Source organism: Bufo bufo, chromosome 3, assembly GCF_905171765.1.
Source record: "Bufo bufo chromosome 3, aBufBuf1.1, whole genome shotgun sequence".
In the NCBI taxonomy this organism is placed as follows: Eukaryota; Metazoa; Chordata; class Amphibia; order Anura; family Bufonidae; genus Bufo; species Bufo bufo.
In genome coordinates, this window is record NC_053391.1 from 221,115,081 (window position 1) to 221,134,241 (window position 19,161).

At 41.6% G+C, this 19,161-nt stretch overlaps 1 protein-coding gene across 1 annotated transcript in view; it reads left to right on the forward strand.

Moving 5' to 3' along the window:
• Positions 1–18,913, forward strand: part of LOC120995014 (N-fatty-acyl-amino acid synthase/hydrolase PM20D1-like) — a 112,213-nt gene extending 93,300 nt beyond the window's left edge. Inside the window, 2 exon segments of the mRNA XM_040423965.1 lie at positions 10,159–10,258; positions 18,784–18,913. Coding sequence (XP_040279899.1) covers positions 10,159–10,258; positions 18,784–18,913 — 230 coding nt within the window.
• Positions 18,914–19,161: the final 248 nt, after the last annotated feature.

Sequence of the window (19,161 nt, forward strand, 5' to 3'; positions counted from 1 at the left end):
GCCAATAAAACCGTCATCTCATCCCGCAAAAATCATACCCTACCCAAGGTAATCGCCCAAAAACTGAAAAAATTATGGCTCTCAGACTATGGAAACACTAAAACATGATTTTATTTGCTTCAAAAATGAAATCATTGTGTAAAACTTACATAAAAAAAATAAAAAAAGTATACATATTAAATATCGCCGCGTCCGTGACAACCTGGTCTATAAGAATACCACATGATCTAACCTGTCAGATGAATGTTGTAAATAACAAAAAATAAAAACGGTGCCAAAACAGCTATTTCTTGTTATCTTGCCTCACAAAAAGTGTAATATAGAGCAACCAAAAATCATATGTACCCTAAACTAGTACCAACAAAACTTCCACCCTATCCCGTAGTTTCTAAAATGGGGTCACTTTTTTGGAGTTTCTACTCTAGGGGTGCATCAGGGGGGCTTCAAATGGGACATGGTGTCAAAAACAACAGTCCAGCAAAATCTGCCTTCCTAAAACCGTATGGCATTCCTTTCCTTCTGCGCCCTGCCGTATGTCCGTACATATGTGGTCGTAAACTGCTGGGTTGTTTCTGTAAACTACAGAATCAGGGCCATAAATATTGAGTTTTGTTTGGCTGTTAACCCTTGCTTTGTAAAAGTAAAAAAAATATTAAAATGGAAAATCTGCCAAAAAAGTGAAATTTTTAAATTGTATCTCTATTTTCCATTAATTCTTGTGGAACTCCTAAAGGGTTAACAAAGTTTGTAAAATCTGTTTTGAATACCTTGAGGGGTGTAGTTTCTATAATTGGGTCATTTTTGGGTGCTTTCTATTATGTAAGCCTCGCAAACGTCAGACCTGAACTGGTCCCTAAAAATTGGGTTTTTGAAAATTTCTGAAAAATTTCAAGATTTGCTTCTAAACTTCTAAGCCTTGTAACATCCCCAAAAAATAAAATATCATTCCCAAAATGATCCAAACATGTAGACATATGGGGAATGTAAAGTAATAACTATTTTTGGAGGTATTACTATGTATTATAGAAGTAGAGAAATTGAAACTTGTAAATTTGCAATTTTTTACAAATTTTTGGTAAATTTGGTATTATTTTTATAAATAAAAATGAATTTGTTTGACTTCATTTTACCAGTGTCATGAAGTACAATATGTGACGATAAAACAATCTCAGAATGGCCTGGATAAGTCAAAGCGTTTTAAAGTTATCAGCACTTAACCACCTCCGGACCGCCTAACGCAGGATCGCGTTCCGGAGGTGGCAGCCCTGCGCAGAGTCACGCATATATGCGTCATCTCGCGATGGCCGAGATTTCCTGTGAACGCGCGCACACAGGCGCGCGCGCTCACAGGAACGGAAGGTAAGAGAGTTGATCTCCAGCCTGCCAGCGGCGATCGTTCGCTGGCAGGCTGGAGATGTGTTTTTTTTTAACCCCTAACAGGTATATTAGACGCTGTTTTGATAACAGCGTCTAATATACCTGCTACCTGGTCCTCTGGTGGTCCCATTTGTTTGGATCGACCACCAGAGGACACAGGTAGCTCAGTAAAGTCCCACCAAGCACCACCACACCACACTACCCCCCCCCCCCCCCGTCACTTATTAACCCCTTATTAGCCCCTGATCACCCATGATCACCCCATATAGACTCCCTGATCACCCCCCTGTCATTGATCACCCCCCTGTCATTGATTACCCCCCTGTAAAGCTCCATTCAGATGTCCGCATGATTTTTACGGATCCACTGATAGATGGATCGGATCCGCAAAACGCATCCGGACGTCTGAATGAAGCCTTACAGGGGCGTGATCAATGACTGTGGTTATCACCCCATATAGACTCCCTGATCACCCCCCTGTCATTGATTACACCCCTGTCATTGATCAACCCCCTGTAAAGCTCCATTCAGACGTCCGCATGATTTTTACGGATCCACTGATAGATGGATCGGATCCGCAAAACGCATCCGGACGTCTGAATGAAGCCTTACAGGGGCGTGATCAATGACTGTGGTGATCACCCCATATAGACTCCCTGATCACCCCCCTGTAAAGCTCCATTCAGATGTCCGCATGATTTTTACGGATGCACTGATAGATGGATCCGATCCGCAAAACGCATCCGGACGTCTGAATGAAGCCTTACAGGGGCATGATCAATGACTGTGGTGATCACCCCATATAGACTCCCTGATCACCCCCCTGTAAAGCTCCATTCAGATGTCCGCATGATTTTTACGGATGCACTGATAGATGGATCCGATCCGCAAAACGCATCCGGACGTCTGAATGAAGCCTTACAGGGGCATGATCAATGACTGTGGTGATCACCCCATATAGACTCCCTGATCACCCCCCTGTAAAGCTCCATTCAGATGTCCGCATGATTTTTACGGATGCACTGATAGATGGATCCGATCCGCAAAACGCATCCGGACGTCTGAATGAAGCCTTACAGGGGCATGATCAATGACTGTGGTGATCACCCCATATAGACTCCCTGATCACCCCCCTGTAAAGCTCCATTCAGATGTCCGCATGATTTTTACGGATGCACTGATAGATGGATCCGATCCGCAAAACGCATCCGGACGTCTGAATGAAGCCTTACAGGGGCATGATCAATGACTGTGGTGATCACCCCATATAGACTCCCTGATCACCCCCCTGTAAAGCTCCATTCAGATGTCCGCATGATTTTTACGGATGCACTGATAGATGGATCCGATCCGCAAAACGCATCCGGACGTCTGAATGAAGCCTTACAGGGGCATGATCAATGACTGTGGTGATCACCCCATATAGACTCCCTGATCACCCCCCTGTCATTGATTACCCCCCTGTAAAGCTCCATTCAGATGTCCGCATGATTTTTACGGATGCACTGATAGATGGATCGGATCCGCAAAACGCATCCGGACGTCTGAATGAAGCCTTACAGGGGCGTGATCAATGACTGTGGTGATCACCCCATATAGACTCCCTGATCACCCCCCTGTCATTGATTACCCCCCTGTAAAGCTCCATTCAGATGTCCGCATGATTTTTACGGATCCACTGATAGATGGATCGGATCCGCAAAACGCATCCGGACGTCTGAATGAAGCCTTACAGGGGCGTGATCAATGACTGTGGTGATCACCCCATATAGACTCCCTGATCACCCCCCTGTCATTGATCAACCCCCCTGTCATTGATCAACCCCCCTGTCATTGATCACCCCACTGTCATTGATCACCCCTCTGTAAGGCTCCATTCAGATATTTTTTTGGCCCAAGTTAGCGGAATTTTTTTTTTTTTTTCTTACAAAGTCTCATATTCCACTAACTTGTGTCAAAAAATAAAATCTCACATGAACTCACCATACCCCTCACGGAATCCAAATGCGTAAAATTTTTTAGACATTTATATTCCAGACTTCTTCTCACGCTTTAGGGCCCCTAGAATGCCAGGGCAGTATAAATACCCCACATGTGACCCCATTTCGGAAAGAAGACACCCCCAGGTATTCCGTGAGGGGCATATTGAGTCCATGAAAGATTGAAATTTTTGTCCCAAGTTAGCGGAACGGGAGACTTTGTGAGAAAAAAATTAAAAATATCAATTTCCGCTAACTTGTGCCAAAAAAAAAAAATTTCTATGAACTCGCCATGCCCCTCATTGAATACCTTGGGGTGTATTCTTTCCAAAATGGGGTCACATGTGGGGTATTTATACTGCCCTGGCATTCTAGGGGCCCCAAAGCGTGAGAAGAAGTCTGGTATCCAAATGTCTAAAAATGCCCTCCTAAAAGGAATTTGGGCACCTTTGCGCATCTAGGCTGCAAAAAAGTGTCACACATCTGGTATCGCCGTACTCAGGAGAAGTTGGGGAATGTGTTTTGGGGTGTCATTTTACATATACCCATGCTGGGTGAGAGAAATATCTTGGTCAAATGCCAACTTTGTATAAAAAAATGGGAAAAGTTGTCTTTTGCCAAGATATTTCTCTCACCCAGCATGGGTATATGTAAAATGACACCCCAAAACACATTCCCCAACTTCTCCTGAATACGGCGATACCACATGTGTGACACTTTTTTGCAGCCTAGGTGGGCAAAGGGGCCCATATTCCAAAGAGCACCTTTAGGATTTCACAGGTCATTTACCTACTTACCACACATTAGGGCCCCTGGAAAATGCCAGGGCAGTATAACTACCCCACAAGTGACCCCATTTTGGAAAGAAGACACCCCAAGGTATTCCGTGAGGGGCATGGCGAGTTCCTAGAATTTTTTATTTTTTGTCACAAGTTAGTGGAAAATGCTTATTTTTATTTTTATTTTATTTTTTCATACAAAGTCTCATATTCCACTAACTTGTGACAAAAAATAAAAAGTTCCATGAACTCACTATGCCCATCAGCGAATACCTTGGGGTCTCTTCTTTCCAAAATGGGGTCACTTGTGGGGTAGTTATACTGCCCTGGCATTCTAGGGGCCCAAATGTGTGGTAAGGAGTTTGAAATCAAATTCTGTAAAAAATGACCTGTGAAATCCGAAAGGTGCTCTTTTGAATATGGGCCCCTTTGCCCACCTAGGCTGCAAAAAAGTGTCACACATCTGGTATCTCCGTAATCGGGAGAAGTTGGGGAATGTGTTTTGGGGTGTCATTTTACATATACCCATGCTGGGTGAGAGAAATATCTTGGCAAAAGACAACTTTTCCCATTTTTTTATACAAAGTTGGCATTTGACCAAGATATTTATCTCACCCAGCATGGGTATGTGTAAAAAGACACCCCAAAACACATTCCTCAACTTCTCCTGAATACAGAGATACCAGATGTGTGACACTTTTTTGCAGCCTAGGTGGGCAAAGGGGCCCACATTCCAAAGAGCACCTTTCGGATTTCACAGGTCATTTACCTACTTACCACACATTTGGGCCCCTAGAATGCCAGGGCAGTATAACGAACCCCACAAGTGACCCCATTTTGGAAAGAAGAGACCCCAAGGTATTCGCTGATGGGCATAGTGAGTTCATGGAAGTTTTTATTTTTTGTCACAAGTTTGTGGAATATGAGACTTTGTATGAAAAAAAAAAAAAAAAAAAAAATCATCATTTTCCACTAACTTGTGACAAAAAATAAAAAATTCTAGGAACTCGCCATGCCCCTCACGGAATACCTTGGGGTGTCTTCTTTCCAAAATGGGGTCACTTGTGGGGTAGTTATACTGCCCTGGTATTCTAGGGGCCCAAATGTGTGGTAAGGAGTTTGAAATCAAATTCAGGAAAAAATGAGGAGTGAAATCCGAATGGTGCTCTATGGAATATGGGCCCCTTTGCCCACCTAGGCTGCAAAAAAGTGTCACACATCTGGTATCCCCGTACTCAGGAGAAGTTGAGGAATGTGTTTTGGGGTGTCTTTTTACATATACCCATGCTGGGTGAGATAAATATCTTGGTCAAATGACAACTTTGTATAAAAAAATGGGAAAAGTTGTCTTTTGCCAAGATATTTCTCTCACCCAGCATGGGTATATATAAAATGACACCCCAAAACACATTCCCCACCTTCTCCTGAGTACGGAGATACCAGATGTGTGACACTTTTTTGCAGCCTAGGTGGGCAAAGGGGCCCATATTCCAAAGAGCACCTTTCGGATTTCACAGGTCATTTTTTACAGAATTTGATTTCAAACTCCTTACCACACATTTGGGCCCCTAGAATGCCAGGGCAGTATAACTACCCCACAAGTGACCCCATTTTGGAAAGAAGAGACCCCAAGGTATTCGCTGATGGGCATAGTGAGTTCATAGAACTTTTTATTTTTTGTCACAAGTTAGTGGAATATGAGACTTTGTAAGAAAAAAAAATATATAAATTTCCGCTAACTTGTGACAAAAAATAAAAAGTTCTATGAACTCACTATGCCCATCAGCGAATACCTTAGGGTGTGTACTTTCAGAAATGGGGTCATTTGTGGGGTGTTTGTACTGTCTGGGCATTGTAGAACCTCAGGAAACATGACAGGTGCTCAGAAAGTCAGAGCTGCTTCAAAAAGCGGAAATTCACATTTTTGTACCATAGTTTGTAAACGCTATAACTTTTACCCAAACCATTTTTTTTTTACCCAAACATTTTTTTTTTATCAAAGACATGTAGAACTATAAATTTAGAGCAAAATTTCTATATGGATGTCGTTTTTTTTTGCAAAATTTTACAACTGAAAGTGAAAAATGTCATTTTTTTGCAAAAAAAATCGTTAAATTTCGATTAATAACAAAAAAAGTAAAAATGTCAGCAGCAATGAAATGCCACCAAATGAAAGCTCTATTAGTGAGAAGAAAAGGAGGTAAAATTCATTTGGGTGGTAAGTTGCATGACCGAGCAATAAACGGTGAAAGTAGTGTAGGTCAGAAGTGTAAAAAGTGGCCTGGTCTTTCAGGGTGTTTAAGCACTGGGGGCTGAAGTGGTTAAAGTGACACTGGTCAGATTTTCCAAAAATGGCCTGGTCCTTAAGGTGAAATAAGGCTGTGTCCTTAAGGAGTTAAAGGAGTTATCCTGTAACTAATGTAAACAATGAAAATCAGACATCATATAGTACATGACAATCTCTTTCTAACAAAGCTAGAAACAGTCCTGTATCTCAAATGGATCCACAGATCTGCCCATTCATTGCTCTGCTAGATTTATATCAAGCTGGCAGCTCAAGGGGAGTGCCTTTTCTGTGGCAGCTAAGAAGGTGTGTCCATGCTTTCCCTATCACAGCTCAGGAGGCTGTTGAAAGACGAAACTGAGCATGTGCGGCTTTCTCACTCAGCAGGTCAAAGAAATAACAATAAAAAAAAACAGCAGGTGGCGCTATACAGATACATTTTATTGAATAATTCTGTGGCTATACTAAATTTTTAATAACATGGAATTGCAAAAGTATTCAGATCCAGGTGCTGGTTTGAACTGTAGAATATTTTTTGGGACAACCCTTTTAAGGCTACTTTGGTTAAGACAGAAACGGGTGGTGCGATCTGACACTGATGTACCTTGACCTTGGAGTTCACCTCTAATCTCTTTGGAAGTTGTTCTGGGCTCTTTGGTTACCATTTGTATTATCAGTCTCCAATTTGTCAGCAATTTTTCTCTTGTGGCCACATCCAGGGAGGTTGGCTACAGTCATGTAGACCTTAAACTTGTGAATAATATGTGCAGCTGTAGTAACAGGAACACCAAGCTGTTTGGAGATGGTCTTATAGCCTTTTACCTTTAAAATGTTTGTCTATAATTTTTTTCCTTCTCTCCTTAGCTTTCTTTGGTCGATGTTCATTGTGATACACACCATGATACCAAATAGCACAGTGACTATTTTCTTGCCTTAGTTTTTCATTTACTTATTTTTTAAATTGTAAAAGCAATTACAGCATATATGTTATATATATTATATATAAATATACCAATTTAAAAAGTAAACAAACCCATATCCACCCTCCCTATAATCCCCCTACTAACCGCCCAGGGAGGGGAGTTCCCTCATCAATTCCAATTTAACTGTATATTAACTCAGTTTTTTCCCTCTCGACTAAATCCAGAGTATTTATCCACCATGACCATATATCAAACCAGACCGATTTATAGATTCTGCTTTCCATTACCATATAATGAATTACTGCATTCCGCCACATAGTAAGGATCGGCACCTTATTAGCGAACCATAGGGTTGTTTTGATACCAAAATTTAGATTTTGCTTCAATACCATAAAAAAGTATTGCGATACTTGATAGCATTCAATACCACGCGAAAAAATAAAAACACCAAAAAAAGCCGCGTGCGGTCCGCATTTTATGGAACGTCCAGCACATAATCGAACAGTCCTATCCTATTTTTTCGGGAAACAAGGCAACAAAAAAAATGGCGAATCATGCAGTTTTTTAGTTTTTTTTTCTGTTACGGCGTTCACCGCATAGGAGATTTTTTTTATATTTTAATAGTTTGGACTTTTTGGACGTGGCAATATGTAATATGTTTATTTACTGTTTATATATTTTATATGTAAAATTGGGAAACTTTTTTTTATTTATTTTTTTACTTTTTATTTAATAACTATTACCCCCCTTAGGTGCTAGAACCTGGGATCTTTTAATCCATTGTCTATTCACCCTAATAGAGCACTATCAGGGTGAATAGGACTTCACACTCTCCCTGCTGCCCTGTGCATAGTACACACAACAGCAGGGAGGTTACCATAGCAGCCAGGGCTTCAGTAGCGTCCTGGCTGCCATGGTAACCGATCGCAGCCCCACGATTACACTGCTGGGGCTCCAATGCTGCCACTGCCACCAATGAGGAGGAGGGAGAGGTGACCCTGTGGCCACTGCCACCATTGATTTTAATACTGGGGGGGTGCACTGCGCCACCAATGATTTTAATACTGGGTAGGGGGGGCGCACTGCGCCACCAATGATTTAATACTGGGGAGAAGTGAGGGGGGGGCGCACTGCGCCACCAATGATAATTAACGTTAAATACATGAGGCTGGGTTCGGGCAGCAGAATTGCATAGCTGTCACCCAGTCTCTATGACCAGGAAGCTGCGATCATCGGCATTTAACCCCGCAGCTTCCTTTCATAGAGGCTGGACGACGGCTATGGAATCCTGCACCCAGCCTCCTGTATTTGTATTAAATGTTAACTATCATTGGTGGTGCAGTGCGCCCGCCCCTCTCTCTCATTGGTGGCAGCGGCGGCACAGGGATCACTCTCTCCCTCCCCTTGTGCCGCTGCTGCCACCAATGAGAGAGGGGGGCGGGCGCACTGCGCCACCAATGTCAGTTAGCGTTTAATTCAAATAGAGGAGGCTCGGGGGTTAACTGCTGCTGATCGCAGCTTCCTGTCATAGAGGCTTGGTGACGGCTATGCGATTCTGCTACCCGAACCCAGCCTCCTGTATTAAACGTTAATTATCATTGGTGGCGCAGTGCGCCCTACCCCCCCTCACTCCTCCACAGTATTAAATCATTGGTGGCGCAGTGCACCCCCCAGTATTAAAATCATTGCGCAGTCTAGTATCACAGAGCATGGAGCGCGTTGCTCTCAGCGTGCTCCGTGTTCTCCAGAGCAGCACGCTCCATGCTCTGTGATACTAGACTGCGTGGTAGAGCATCCTAGTATCGAAAAATATCAAATCCCGGTATTGAGGTCGATACCAGACAAAAGTATCGAATGGGTAGAGAAAATTCGATACCCGAAACAACCCTAGTTGGGCGATAATCATTCTTACAGCAAACATTAACTTAGACACACCTTAGTTTAACATGTCCCTATGGTCAAATTATTTTCAATCTTTTCTAGGGGTACCTTCATTTTTGTCCAAGTCAATTTGATTAGTGTTTGTTTTTCAAATTATTCTGTTGAACCACAGTTCAAAAGCAATGTCTGATTTTCATTGGTGATTTTCAGTAAATTTTATTTATTTCTTTTGGCAATTTCAAGCTATTTGAGTGACCATTGTGAGTTCTTCTTTCTTTAACAGAAGGGTACCGACAATCGTAAAGATGGACAACCCCTTTAAAAGAAAAGAGCAGAAATCTGAATGATGACAAAATATTTCTTCACAGCAATATCGGTAGTAATACGCCAGATAAAGTGGACTTGCTAGTTTTGCTAGTCTTGTGAATTAGAATGTCTTGTACACTAATTCTTTCACAGTAAATACTGGTGACTCGTGCTTCAGTCATGAAGGTAAGATGTTGATTGCATTTGCATGTCTGAAGCTATTAGGTGTGGTTAAATTGTCTTGGAAGAGGTATTAGAGCCACATAGTAAGTGGCAGACATAAGATGTGGAACCCCTTCACCTCTATTCAAGCTTACAGTGTGGCTCTAACACCTATCCTGAGGCACTTTAACCACACATAGTCATGCAAATGCAATCAACACTTGACCTCCATGACTGAAGCATGAGTCACCAGTATATAACGTGGGACAATTAGTGATTAGTGAAATGTTTTCGAAAAAAACACAAGTCCAGTTGCTGTGACTTATTACTACTGATATACCATGACCTGGGTGAATTAGAATCTTCAGACTTCTTTACAGCAATGTTGACACTCGTACATTAGAGTAGAACATGTGTCTGCATTATATATAACACAAAACTAATCTCAACCTTATGTATTTTAATAGGTATCTGCATTGGAAATACAGACAGCCGGCATTTTGTCAATCTTACTGACAGTATCTATCGTTTTAGCCCTTTCAAATTGAAAGCTGAAGATCTGAGCAGGTACGGGATGACTGACAGAAATCTTACTTGTTTGTAATCAGTGGTCAGTTTGCAATTACTCATGCAAGTTAACATTGATTTTACACATATATATTTCCATATCAGCATTATACATATGAATAGATTAGATTCTGTCAAAATCACATCCGACATTTACACACACTAGCGAGCACAGTAATGGAGGGAATATGAAGAAGGAGGATCACATGACACCAGGTGATGCCCTAGTTGGCGGGCTTGCCCGTAATGCCTTGCAGTCAGCCTCACATCCAATCAGGGCTTTAGCGGCTCACCTACAGTGGATATAAAAAGTCTACACACCCCTGTTAAAATGTCAGGTTTCTGTGCTGTAAAAAAATGAGACAAAGATAAATAATTTCAGAACTTTTTCCACCTTTAATGTGACCTATAAACTGTACCACTCAATTGAAAAACAAACTGAAATCTTTTAGGTGGAGGGAAGAAAAAATATAAAAATAAAATAATATGGTTGCATAAGTGTGCACACCCTTAACCACCTCCCGACCGCCTAACGCACGGATGCGTCCGGAAGGTGGTTGATTCATTCCTCCTGGACGCATCCGTGCGTCATCTCGCGAGACGCGAGATTTCCTGTGAACGCGCGCACACAGGCGCGCTCTCTCGCAGGAACGGAAGGTAAGAGAGTGGATCTCCAGCCTGCCAGCGGCGATCGTTCGCTGGCAGGCTGGAGATGTGATTTTTTTAACCCCTAACAGGTATATTAGACGCTGTTTTGATAACAGCGTGTAATATACCTGCTACCTGGTCCTCTGGTGGTCCCCTTTGTTTGGATCGACCACCAGAGGACACAGGTAGCTCAGTAAAGTAGCACCAACCACCACTACACTACACTACACCCCCCCCCCCCGTCACTTATTAACCCCTTATTCACCCCTGATCACCCCAGATCACCCCATATAGACTCCCTGATCACCCCCCTGTCATTGATAACCCCCTGTAAGGCTCCATTCAGAGATCCGTATGAATTTTACGGATCCACTGATAGATGGATCGGATCCGCAAAACACATACGGACGTCTGAATGGAGCCTTACAGGGGAGTGATCAATGACGGAGGTGATCACCCCATATAGACTCCCTGATCACCCCCCTGTCATTGATCACCCCCCTGTAAGGCTGCATTCAGATGTCCATATGATTTTTACGGATCCACTGATACATGGATCGGATCCGCAAAACACATACGGACATCTGAATGGAGCCTTACAGGGGGGTGATCACCCCATATAGACTCCCTGATCACCCCCCTGTCATTGATCACCCCACTGTCATTGATCACCCCCCTGTCAGGCTGCATTCAGATGTCCGTATGATTTTTACGGATCCACTGATACATGGATCGGATCCGCAAAATACATACGGACATCTGAATGGAGCCTTATAGGGGGGTGATCAATGACAGGGGGGTGATCACCCCATATAGACTCCCTGATCACCCCCCTGTCATTGATCACCCCCCTGTCATTGATCACCCCCCTGTCAGGCTGCATTCAGATGTCCGTATGATTTTTACGGATCCACTGATACAGGGATCGGATCCGCAAAACACATACGGACATCTGAATGGAGCCTTATAGGGGGGTGATCAATGACAGGGAGGTGATCACCCCATATAGACTCCCTGATCACCTCCCTGTCATTGATCACCCCCCTGTCATTGATCACCCCACTGTCAGGCTGCATTCAGATGTCCGTATGATTTTTACGGATCCACTGATACATGGATCGGATCCGCAAAACACATACGGACATCTGAATGGAGCCTTATAGGGGGGTGATCAATGACAGGGGGGTGATCAATGACAGGGGGGTGATCACCCCATATAGACTCCCTGATCACCCCCCTGTCATTGATCACCCCCCTGTCATTGATAACCCCCCTGTAAGGCTCCATTCAGACATTTTTTTGGCCCAAGTTAGCGGAAATTTTTTATTTTTTTTCTTACAAAGTCTCATATTCCACTAACTTGTGTCAAAAAATAAAATCTCACATGAACTCACCATACCCCTCACGGAATCCAAATGCGTAAAATTTTTTAGACATTTATATTCCAGACTTCTTCTCACGCTTTAGGGCCCCTAGAATGCCAGGGCAGTATAAATACCCCACATGTGACCCCATTTCGGAAAGAAGACACCCCCAGGTATTCCGTGAGGGGCATATTGAGTCCATGAAAGATTGAAATTTTTGTCCCAAGTTAGCGGAAAGGGAGACTTTGTGAGAAAAAAAAAAAATATCAATTTCCGCTAACTTGTGCCAAAAAAAAAAAAATTTCTATGAACTCGCCATGCCCCTCATTGAATACCTTGGGGTGTCTTCTTTCCAAAATGGGGTCACATGTGGGGTATTTATATTGCCCTGGCATTTTAGGGGCCCCAAAGCGTGAGAAGTCTGGTGTCCAAATGTCTAAAAATGCCCTCCTAAAAGGAATTTGGGCACCTTTGCGCATCTAGGCTGCAAAAAAGTGTCACACATCTGGTATCGCCGTACTCAGGAGAAGTTGGGGAATGTGTTTTGGGGTGTCATTTTACATATACCCATGCTGGGTGAGAGAAATATCTTGGTCAAATGCCAACTTTGTATAAAAACACCCCAAAACACATTGCCCAACTTCTCCTGAATACGGAGATACCACATGTGTGACACTTTTTTGCAGCCTAGGTGGGCAAAGGGGCCCACATTCCAAAGAGCACCTTTCGGATTTCACCGGCCATTTTTTACAGAATTTGATTTCAAACTCCTTACCACACATTTGGGCCCCTAGAATGCCAGGGCAGTATAACTACCCCACAAGTGACCCCATTTTGGAAAGAAGACACCCCAAGGTATTCCGTGAGGGGCATGGCGAGTTCCTAGAATTTTATATTTTTTGTCACAAGTTAGTGGAAAATGATGATTTTTTCTTTTTTTTTTCTTTCTTACAAAGTCTCATATTCCACTAACTTGTGACAAAAAATAAAAACTTCCATGAACTCACTATGCCCATCAGCGAATACCTTTGGGTGTCTTCTTTCCAAAATGGGGTCACTTGTGGGGTAGTTATACTGCCCTAGCATTCTAGGGGCCCAAATGTGTGGTAAGCAGTTTGAAATCAAATTCTGTAAAAAATGGCCGGTGAAATCCGAAAGGTGCTCTTTGGAATGTGGGCCCCTTTGCCCACCTAGGCTGCAAAAAAGTGCCACACATGTGGTATCTCCGTATTCAGGAGAAGTTGGGGAATGTGTTTTGGGGTGTCATTTTACATATACCTATGCTGGGTGAGAGAAATATCTTGGCAAAAGACAACTTTGTATAAAAAAATGGGAAAAGTTGTCTTTTGCCAAGATATTTCTCTCACCCAGCATGGGTATATGTAAAATGACACCCCAAAACACATTCCCCAACTTCTCCTGAGTACGGCGATACCAGATGTGTGACACTTTTTGCAGCCTAGGTGGGCAAAGGGGCCCACATTCCAAAGAGCACCTTTCGGATTTCACAGGGCATTTTTTACAGAATTTGATTTCAAACTCTTTACCACACATTTGGGCCCCTAGAATGCCAGGGCAGTATAACTACCCCACAAGTGACCCCATTTTGGAAAGAAGACACCCCAAGGTATTCGCTGATGGGCATAGTGAGTTCATGGAATTTTTTATTTTTTGTCACAAGTTAGTGGAATATGAGACTTTGTAAGAAAAAAAAAATCAAAGAAAAAAATCATCATTTTCCGCTAACTTGTGACAAAAAATAAAAAGTTCGATGAACTCACTGTGCCCATCAGCGAATACCTTAGGGTGTCTACTTTCCGAAATGGGGTCATTTGTGGGGTGTTTGTACTGTCTGGGCATTGTAGAACCTCAGGAAACATGACAGGTGCTCAGAAAGTCAGAGCTGCTTCAAAAAGCGGAAATTCACATTTTTGTACCATAGTTTGTAAACGCTATAACTTTTACCCAAACCATTTTTTTTTTACCCAAACATTTTTTTTTTATCAAAGACATGTAGAACAATAAATTTAGAGCAAAATTTATATATGGATCTCGTTTTTTTTGCAAAATTTTACAACTGAAAGTGAAAAATGTCATTTTTTTGCAAAAAAATCGTTAAATTTCGATTAATAACAAAAAAAGTAAAAATGTCAGCAGCAATGAAATACCACCAAATGAAAGCTCTATTAGTGAGAAGAAAAGGAGGTAAAATTCATTTGGGTGGTAAGTTGCATGACCGAGCAATAAACGGTGAAAATAGTGTAGGTCAGAAGTGTAAAAAGTGAGCCCCTAAGATCTCGCCGTTATTACCTTCCAGCTTAATACCTGTGGTCGTTGGTAGGGACTCTTTGACCTTCAAACCCATGTGGGATCAGCTGGGACATGTGACAGTCTCAAAACTATTCCCGAGCGGAGGGATTCCGGACCTCACAGAGTTAAAGGAGCTACTTCCAAACTTTGTTTTCACTTTTTTGCATATTTCACACTTTAACAGATGTTGTGAGATCTTTTTACAAACCAACTATCCCTTCAGAGAACTTACTGATTTTGAAAGGAACCTTAATTCTACGAGACCAGAGTTTGGTAAGCTTTCTAGGATGATATTTGTAGTGAGGGAAGCTAAAAATCTGCTTGATCCTGGGTATATTGCGTCCTGGGAAAAGGAACTGGGTCTATCCTTTTCTGAGAATGATAAACGTCAAATCCTCCAGAAGTCCCATGGCCATTCTAGATGTGTAGGCTTGCAAGAAACACATTACAAGATTTTAGCTCGTTGGTATAAAACGCCTGAGTTTCTGTATGCTCACGGATTATCACCATCGAACTTATGCTGGAGGTGTAACTCTCAGGTCGGTACACATGCACATATATGGTGGGATTGTGTGCTCATACGCCCCTTTTGGTCTGAGATTGAGGGTATAATAACAGACATCTTGGGCATAAAGCTAACTTTGACCCCGACCCTGGTTTTACTTGGACTTTCTTTATCGGACAGAAGTCAACAGCCCTTAGTCTTAATTAACCATTTTCTTGCTGCAGCCAAGTCTCTAATCCCCTTGAAGTGGTTAAGTGTTACTCCTCCTTCTACTAGTGAATGGATTGAAAAAGTACATCAAATCTGCAGATTTGAAGAGATGTCCAGTAGGTCATGTCGCACACATCATAAGTTTCTTAAAACTTGGGATGCTTGGCTGAACTCTTCATATTGTGGAGAAACACGAGCCAACCGTTCCTCCTAATGCATGAGCTTCTGCCTGTAGAAATAGCTTGATGAAACACACTTACCACCCAACTCCATCCATACCACCTCTCCTTTCCTCCCCCCCCCCTCCCATGATCCTCACTTACATTTTATTTTTTACTTTTATACTTATTATTCTATGCATATTCTACACTAAATATGCATCAACTCCTTATCTAGTTTATAGATATAAATAAAGTTGTTGCTCGGTAAGATGTCATCAGAATATGTAATCTATAGTTGCTGTAACACTAGTCATACATTGTATTGAGAATGTGTCATGTAAACTATTGTCGTTTGGATCCCGTTTGGGAATGCTTGTAACCTGTCATGACATTGTTGAATGGCTTCCTTTAGCTATTCAAATTAATAAAAACACAGATGACAAAAAAAAGAAGTGTAAAAAGTGGCCTGGTCTTTCAGGGTGTTTAAGCTATGGGGGCTGAGGTGGTTAAACTAATACTTTGTTGAAGCACTTTTTGATTTTATTACAGCACTTAGTCTTTTGGGGTATGAGTCTATCCAGCATAGCACATTTTGACTTGGCAAGATTTGCCCACTCTTTTTGCAAAAACACTCCAAATCTGTCAGATTGCGAGGGCATCTCCTGTGCACAGCCATCTTCAGATCACCCCACAGATTTTCAATCGGATTCAGGTCTGGGCTCTGGCTGGGCCATTCCAAAACTTTAATCTTCTTCTGGTGAAGCCATTCCTTTGTTGATTTGGATGTATGCTTTGGGTCGCTGTCATGCTGAAAGATGAAGTTCCTCTTCATGCTCTGCTTTCTAGCAGAAGCCTGAAGGTTTTGTGCCAATATTGACTGGTATTTGGAACTGTTCATAATTCCCTCTAGCTTAACTAAGGCCCCAGTTCCAGCTGAAGAAAAACAGCCCCTTGGCATGATGTTGCCACCACCATGCTTCACTGTGGGTATGGTGTTCTTTTGGTGATGTGCAGTGTTGTTTTTGCGCCAAACATATCTTTTGGAATTATGGCCAAAAAGTTCAACCTTGCTTTCATCAGACCATAACATCTTTTCCCACATGCTTTTGGGAGACTTCAGATGTGTTTTAGCAAAATGTAGCCTGGCTTGGATGTTTTTCTTCGTTAGAAAAGGCTTTCGTCTTGCCACTCTACCCTATCGCCCAGACATATGAAGAATATGGGAGATTGTTGTCACATGTACCACACAGCCAGTACTTGCCAGATATTCCTGCAGCTCCTTTAATGTTGCTGTAGGCCTCTTGGTAGCCTCCCAAACCAGTTTTCTTCTCGTCTTTTCATCAATTTTGGAGGGACGTCCAGTTCTTGGTAATGTCACTGTTGTGCCATATTTTCTCCACTTGATGATGACTGTCTTCACTGTGTTCCATGATATATCTGATGCCTTAGAAATCTTTTTGTACCCTTCTCCTGACTGATACCTTTTTACAATGAGATCCCTCAGATGCTTTGGAAGCTCTCTGTGGACCATGGCTTTTGCTGTGGGATGCGACTAAGAAAATTTCAGGAAAGACCAACTAGAGCAGCGGAACTTTATTTGGGGTTAATCAGAGGCACTTTAAATTATGGAAGGTGTATGCTGACTCCTATTTAACATGATTTTGAATGTGATTGCTTAATTCTGAACACAGCTACATCCTCAGTTGTAAGAGGGTGTGCACACTTATGCAACCACATTATTTTAGTTTTTTTTGTTTTCTTCCCTCCACCTAAAAGATTTCAGTTTGTTTTTCAATTGAGTGGTACCGTTTATAGGTCACATTAAAGGTGGAAAAAGTTCTGAAATGATTTATCTTTGTCTCATTTTTTTACAGCACAGAAACCTGACATTATAACAGGGGTGTGTAGACTTTTTATATCCACAGTATATATAGACTCTGCTGCACTGCACATCACTTTTTAAAGCGACAGTGCTCTTTTTATGTGCAGGAGCCAGCTAGCAGACAAATTAATAAAATAAAAAAATAAGTCTACTTGCTGATGATGTTTTAAGCATCATAGTTCACTGGACAATGTGCAATTGCTTTTCTTTTCAAAAACTTGTTGCAAAATTTCTACAATTAATAAGTGGACAATACGTATATTTTCCAGCATCACCATCAGTGGATATATTTTTGCTGAAGACTGCGTCCACTTTTGAAAATCTTATTACAGAAATTCTATTTAGCAAACTTTTCCAAATACTACCGTTTGTGTATAATCATAGGGAGGCATAATTTTTGGACCGCTTGTCCAGAAAAAAACATTGCTTCTTCACATACAACCGTGTGTGTGTGTGTGTGTATGCAAGCAGTGGAAGACAACGTCCCCCAATATGGGATCATTAAAAAAAAACATAAATTTGACAGGCTGTTTGTTGTCACCGCCAACCATGCGTTTATCCATAGCCATTTAATAGCCATTTATGTCACTATCACTTTAAGATTTAATGCTGTCTTAGCATTAAAGAGCTTTAAACTAGTTACATACAGTCCTAGGGACCCCACAACTATTCAGGGCTATCTGAGCACTTTCGATTCAGTTAAAATTTATATGTACCTGAATCGAATCTTTCGACCGATCCATTTAAATCACACCTGAAATTAATTTCAAGAAAAGTGCTCATTTCTAGTTGTTACGCTAGTATGCACTGTGCACCTTATTGATTGTAGTATTTTATTGCCTCTATTCTTGGGGGTGCTGCCAAACATCGCAGTGGTGCTGTGTTTTTGGTGCAGAAAAAAAATAAATGCATGCAGTTATCTGCGTTTATGGTGCGTTTTCTTCCAGCAAAGGGAAACCACACAGTAGACTTGCATTACCTCAATGTAACTCTATTTTGTAATTAATGTAATTCAGTTTTGCTGTGTGTTTTCCGTTTGCTGGAAGAAAACGCAAGTATGTTGCTGCAAAAACCACATGCATTTTTTGGTGCTTTTTTTTTTGCAGCACAGTCTAAATGTGTTGCAGCACTCATTGTGGGGTCACTGTTTTATTTGTCCATTATACTAATTTATATTGGCTTTAATGTAATTGATGATATTCTTAACCTGTTGTAAATTGCTTTTTATAGGAGGCCACTTCTATGGGGTCACTATTTTTGTGTGTTTTTAATGTACATTTTTCTTCATCCTTTTTGGGTGCGTACATGTTGCTTATGCATCCTTATTTCCTACTTTGCTCTCATAAAAGTGAATTGTGTTTTGTCCTTGAATAACTCAACTGTTGTATGTAACAAATAATTTAGTCTGCATTATTATAACTATGAGTTGCTTTTGATCTTTTCAGGATCCATGGGTTAAATGAACGCATTTCTGTGGAGGGCTTAGAGCAGCTTACGCAGTTCTACTATCAACTGATCCAGAATGCTGACTTTGATAAAGTTCCCGTTGCTCATCGAGCCACCCATGAGCTATAATGATGATTAGTCTAGCAGTTAGTAAACAGTCCAGAATACTTGAATGGTTGGCGGTATTTTTGGGTGGTTATTTTTGTTAAATTTAATTTAAAAATGTAATTTGTTGACCAGAAATAGGGAGTGTTTAATGAGGTGTCAATAAACCTGTTTGAAGTAAAGACTACTAATGACTACTAAGTCTAAGATGACTGATGCACTGTGAAAGTACAGCCTTTGCCTGAAAAAGAAGTATAGAAATAACTACCTTG